This window comes from Colobus angolensis, unplaced genomic scaffold (assembly GCF_000951035.1).
Source record: "Colobus angolensis palliatus isolate OR3802 unplaced genomic scaffold, Cang.pa_1.0 Scaffold389, whole genome shotgun sequence".
Classification (NCBI taxonomy): Eukaryota; Metazoa; Chordata; class Mammalia; order Primates; family Cercopithecidae; genus Colobus; species Colobus angolensis.
Window position 1 is genome coordinate 2,139,914 of NW_012117254.1, and position 5,614 is coordinate 2,145,527.

General features: G+C 53.3%; 3 protein-coding genes across 4 annotated transcripts in view; all 3 read right to left on the minus strand.

The window, feature by feature from the left end:
- The window catches only part of LOC105520765 (melanoma-associated antigen 8), a 103,796-nt gene that overhangs the window by 97,295 nt on the left and 887 nt on the right, over positions 1-5,614 (minus strand). The gene's annotated exons all lie outside the window — the stretch shown is intronic.
- Positions 1,222-5,614, minus strand: part of LOC105520763 (melanoma-associated antigen 9) — a 5,275-nt gene continuing 882 nt past the window's right edge. For both annotated transcript variants that reach the window (XM_011954663.1, XM_011954664.1), the window contains exons 2-4: positions 3,108-3,194; positions 2,879-2,949; positions 1,222-2,803 (exon numbers count right to left, since the gene is read on the minus strand). In XM_011954663.1, coding sequence (XP_011810053.1) covers positions 1,794-2,738 — 945 coding nt within the window. In that variant the 5' untranslated portion in view covers positions 2,739-2,803; positions 2,879-2,949; positions 3,108-3,194 and the 3' untranslated portion in view covers positions 1,222-1,793. The remainder of the gene's footprint in view (positions 2,804-2,878; positions 2,950-3,107; positions 3,195-5,614) is intronic.
- The window catches only part of LOC105520778 (heat shock transcription factor, X-linked-like), a 15,555-nt gene continuing 12,815 nt past the window's right edge, over positions 2,875-5,614 (minus strand). Inside the window, exons 3-5 of the mRNA XM_011954677.1 lie at positions 3,953-4,048; positions 3,108-3,228; positions 2,875-2,949 (exon numbers count right to left, since the gene is read on the minus strand). Coding sequence (XP_011810067.1) covers positions 2,875-2,949; positions 3,108-3,228; positions 3,953-4,048 — 292 coding nt within the window. The remainder of the gene's footprint in view (positions 2,950-3,107; positions 3,229-3,952; positions 4,049-5,614) is intronic.

Below are 5,614 nucleotides of genomic sequence, written 5' to 3' on the forward strand. Positions count from 1 at the left end.
ATACTACGGATGCAAATATCACAGCACCACCAACATCCGAATATGTCTTTTTTCAAGCACACATGGAAGACTCGCCAAGCTAGATTCTCTCTTGAGTCATAAAATAAACTTTTTTTTTTTTTCTTAAGACAGAGTCTAGCTCTGTTGCCCAGGCTGGAGTACAGTAGTGAGATCTCATCTTACCATAGCCTCTGCCTCCTGGGTTCAAGGGATTCTCCTGCCTCAGCCACCCGAGTATGTAATACCGTTTGACCCTAGACTCTAGAACTCTGGGATTTTGTAAATGTTGTTGTTCTCCAAGAATTACCAGAGAATATACAGCTCAACAGGACATGGGATAATCAGCCCAAACAGGAAGTTTCGTCAATAAAGTTAAGTATTTCCTCTTATCGAATGTACTTCAAAATTTGGGTGTGCTGGAGTCTTGCACAGCTGAATGCAGCTCAAAGCTCCCAGAATTTGAGTCGAGAATCAACTCCTTTCCTCTCTGCCACCTGCTTTTTGATTCAAGACACTGTTTTCACTTATTTTGTTAACACTCAAAATCTAACCTTTGCTTACAATTGGTCAAATCCCACCTGAGATAACTTGATTAGAATGCCTTTTAAATATGATCAACTCTGGCTCTCCCAGACAGGCAGAAAAGCACCTGGCCAGTGACTTCTGGGCTTCCCTTCCTGGGAGATTCACCCTCATCTTGCGGGAAACCCTTGCAGACGTTAGGTATCCATCACCTAGCCCCTGCACTGTGTTCAACCACACCGAGAGGAGAGCGCTGGACAATTTCCTTCTATTCCTGTCCCAGGTGGAGACTCTCCTCTGTTCATCCACTCTCCAAGAGGAACTGCCGAGCAGTTCTCCATTCCAGGCCTTTCTCTCATCCTCTGAGAATCTGGCTCTGGCACCATCCAGCTTCAATAGAATTACCTCCCCCAGAAGGAAGTGGCAGTTTCCCAAAGCCCGAAAGACCCTGGCTCAGGGCATATACACTCGACTGCTGTCACCTAGAGCCCCAAACCCTCACCCACGTTTTATTCTCCTCTAGTTCTTAGAGGACATGGCACCACCTTAATTTTAGGAGTGTGGCTGCTAGACTTCACCACCCTATGGGGAAGGGGTGGGTCTGGCTTACCCAGCCTCTCTACTACTAACCCAGGGTGTTCCGAGTAACAGACGCTCAGTGCATGTTTGAAGAAAAAATGAGCCAGTGAACAGGAAAAATTATTCTTCCAATTTTTATTTCTCTTACATTCTCAAGGAAGCCAAGCAAATCCAGGTATACATGTATATATTTTAATTTTACAGGGGAGAGAAAGCGGTATAAGGCAAGAATTAACTACATTTTCATTTCATTATGAGCTCTATTTTGCTGCTAAATTCAAGTTTCTAAAAAAATTATTAATTCCCCTGCTGTGTTATCTTGCCCCAATTCACAAAATAACAGGGATTTCCCCATGTGAATCAAAAGTAAGAATCTTACTCTTAAATAACATAAACAGCAATAAGTGTGACTACTGTCATTCATTAACCTCGATGGTGAAGTTCATTAAACTGATCATTAAAAGAACATTTGAACAATTCCAAAAGGGAGCAAAGGTAAATCTCCAAATAACCGGACAGACAAGGAACCCAGAGAAAACATACAGTGTGTTCACTTCCACCCACTGCCACTGAGAACGCTGATTGCTCTCCTCAAACACAGAGTGAAGAATGGGCCTCATGTCGCATGGGGCAGGGCAGCTGCCGGATGGGGCCCTGACCCCACAAACATTGGCCCTGGCTGCAGCTGGTGCTCAGACTCCCTCTTGTTCCCCTCCGAAAGTCTCTTCATAAAGGGATGGGTAGCAAATGGGCTCTCTTGCATTGACCATGCCCAAATAATTTACGATCTGCTCATAGTTGGTTTCAGCGTGGGCCCTTGGACCCCACAGGAACTCGTAGCGCACAGGATCACTGCCGGGCACCTGCCGGTACTCCAGGTAGTTTTCCTGCACCCAATCTTGGCTGAGCAGCTTCCTGGGCTCCCCATAGAAAACGTGCTCCGTCCCAACATACACCCCCATCACACTCAACGCTTCCCAGATAACCTCTTCGGGGGCGCAGTTGTCTTTGGTTAAGATCACACCCAGGATAATGATCAGGAGGGCAGCCTTGGGCATGCTATGATCATCACCCAGCATGCTATCGCATGAGAGGCCAAGAGCAGTGACAAGGACGTAGGAGGGGCCGGCGGGGTCCACCTCCTTCACCTCAGTGCCAAAGACCAGCTGCATGAACTCGGAGGCTTTGCCGAAGATCACAGGAAAGTAGTGCTTGTAATTTTTGATGACACTCTCCAGCATTTCTGCCTTTGTGACCGGCTCCTTGACGCGATATTTGTGGAGCAGGAAACGAACCAACTCAGCCACCTTCCATTTCAGTACTTCTTGGAACATGAACTCCAGGTGAGCTAGGTCGACCGAGGTGCTTGGCCCTTCCTCTTCTTGACTGCTGGAGCTCTCATCGAATTGGCTCCATAAAGTGTAGTAGACGGAAGTGGAGCAGGAAGAGCCTCCCTGAGGACTCTGGGGAGGACTTGATGACCCAGCAGTGGACACCTCCTCCTCCTCATCAGAGGAGGAGGTAGCCTCCTGCTCCTCGCCTGGGGGATCCTGTGCACCCATCAGGCCCAAGTCCTCTCTTTGGGCTTCAGGGTCTTCATCAGGCTTGTAGTGCGGACTCCTCTGCTCAAAAGACATGATGACTCTGGTCAGGGCAGCAGTCGGGAGCGTGGGCAGGAGCTGGGTGATGGAGACCCACAGGCCTGGGGAGAGAGGGAGTGTGTGAGAGACTTCAGCTGAGAACCAAACCTTGGAGGTTCTAACAAAGGCTGACTTACAGGTCTTCTTCAGTGCTGCTCTGGGGCCTCTTGGGGCTCCTGTCCTCCTGGTCAGCCTGTCCTCTGAGAACCTGAAGGAGGAAGTGAGAGGGTGACTCAGCGTGCGGCTGGCCTGCAGAGATCAAGGCTCTATGAGTGACAGTAGGATGGATGGGGTCAGGTGCTCTGGGTTCACATGTGTGCTGGGGCAGGTGGGGCCCTTGGTGCACATTCAGGGCGAACACTTCACCTTCACTGCTGACGCTGCCTTGGCCTCTTCTGCTCTGTGACCTGAGGACACTGTCTCAGACCAAGGCCTGCCTGCTTCCTGGAACTCCTGGAAGAGGAATCTGCTGCCCTTAGGCAGCAGACTGCAGGCAGAGCCCCGGTCCCTCAGTGCCGTCAAGAGGGCGGGCTGGACACTCTTGAGTTCTACACACTTCTGGGGTGGATGGTCCCCTCTGCACTCATTCAGGGCCCTCACCTTTCTCCAGGCAGGGACTGGATTCCACTCCTCTATGTGCCTGGGAATCTCTCAGATCAAGAGCTCACATCCCTGATATGGAACAGAAGGACATGTCCCAACCAACATCTGGACACACCTGCCCAGGGTTTCCCCGGAAGTACAGTAAGAGATGTCCAAATTCAATGGGGTTCATGTGTCCTGGGATGAGGGTACTGCCTGGTCCTCATCTTGATGCCTGCAGGGTCTGGAACCCTCCCTCTGTTGACCTGAGGCCCTATCTCCAGGAGACACCTGAAGACGAAGTGAGGGGAGTCCGTCCACCCAGCGGCTTCCCTCAGCTGACAGAAGGGGCAGGGTGGGGCTAGGTCCTCTGTGTTTGGTGAGTGGGGTCCCCTCAGTCTGCACCTTGACTCCTGGCAGGGCCTGGGACCCTCCCTCTGCTGACGTGTGCAGCCCCCTCAGACCAAGGCCAGCCCTCCCTGACACCAATGATCCCAGGCCGGAGGAGGGACCTCAGCAGACAGCCCTGCCCAGGTTCTCTGGGGTGACAGTAGGGACAGGGCAAACTCTCTTGATTTGAGAGTTTCTCTGGCCTGGTGGTACCCGCAATCCTCCCTTAGGTTCCTCACCGGGACTGCTGGCCAATCCTGGGACCACTGTGTCTGTCGAAGAAAGGGGGTCCCTGTTTTGTCCACACACCCTCTGAGAACAAAGTCCTCACCTCCCTGAGATCCAGAAACAGAGGTGAGGAGGCCCCACATCTGTCACCCCTGCGTGACAGCGGTGTCCGGGGCTGACCCCACCAGTTGACCCTTTCGGGTATGAGGTGGGTGGTCCAAAGTCCTCCTGTGGGTTATTCATTTTTACTCCTGCTGGGGCTTCTATTTCCTCAACCCCCAAACCCTTGAGATGAGCAGACATCTCCCTTTACACCAACGCCTCATCCCCCTGAGGGTTCCTCAACTTCCTGCCGTGGTACAAGTGAGCTTGCCACTCAGCGCCATCCTTGATCAGGCTCCCCCCTCTCCCCCAGATCTAAGAACAGAGTTCACCTAGACTCTGTGGGGTGGCTTCTTTCTGGGCTGGGAGTACCTCCATTCCTCATGAAGGGGGTACACCTTGGGTCCTGCTGATCCTGGGAGTCCTCCTTCTGCTGACCAGGTGTGGATCCCTCTGTTGAATCTCTCAGTGCCCCTGGGATCAAGGTACTCACCTCCCTGAGACTTCTCACCCAAAATCACGTGGCAGAAATGAGAGCACGCCACGTGTCATTCCTGCTTGGGGCCACCTGGGGCTGAGAATAGGTGACACCAGTGCCTGCGAGGTCCTTTGTTTTTTGGGAGCATGGAGGTACCTTCTTATCTTCGGTCCTCACCAAACTTCCTCCCCGTCACTCCTGGAAGACCTTGGATTCCACCCTGTGCTGACCAGGTGTGGCTCCCTCTGCTGAGCTGAGGACGCCCCTTGGACCAAGGCGCCCACCTCCCTGAGACCCGGGAGGCAGAAGTGAGGGGGCACCTCATGGTCACTCATGCATGAGATACCCAAGGCTGACCGAAGGAGCAGGTGTCAGGGGGCTTCGTCAGTCTGGGTGTCCTCTAGGTACTCATATTTACTTCGGACAGAATCTGGCCCCTGCCATTTTGCTGAACCAGAGATGAGTCTTGCAGACCAAGGACAACTTCTCCCTTAGACTCTCTTTGAGATAGTGCGTTTTGGCGGTGGGGGAGCACTTCCCTTCCTCACAGTCCTGCCTGGGGCCTCCCAAGACTGACGGCAGGGGCAGGTTTCCTAGGTCTGGGATGAGAGATCTGGTGAATCCTTCCTCAGGGCTCTGGGACTCCTCCTTCTGCTCACCTGAGGCCCCACTCCTCATAGCACAGCCCTGTCCCCACTGACACCCGATCTCAGAAGCCACAATGCACCACATGTGGCCACCGTGCCCGGGATAGCCCAGGCCACGATCCCCACTGAGCTGGATTCTGGGATCCCCTCTGTCCTCCATCTTGTTCCTTCCCTGGTCTCCTAGAGGGCTGGGCCCCACCCCTCTGTGGACCTGAGTCTCTATCTGTCGGATTCCCGAGGCTGAATGAGGAGGCGCCTCGGTCTCAGATGGGGGTGGGGTGGGCCCCTTGTCCTGGGGTGCTGGGTACCCTCAGGCCTCCCTTGTCTCCCAGCAGGACCTGGGCCCTCCCTCCGTTCTCCCGCGGCCATGCTAACGATACCAAGCCCCTTGCCTTGGTCAGCCCAGGATGCAGACATCAGGATCCGCTTGCCCGCCATGCCCGGAA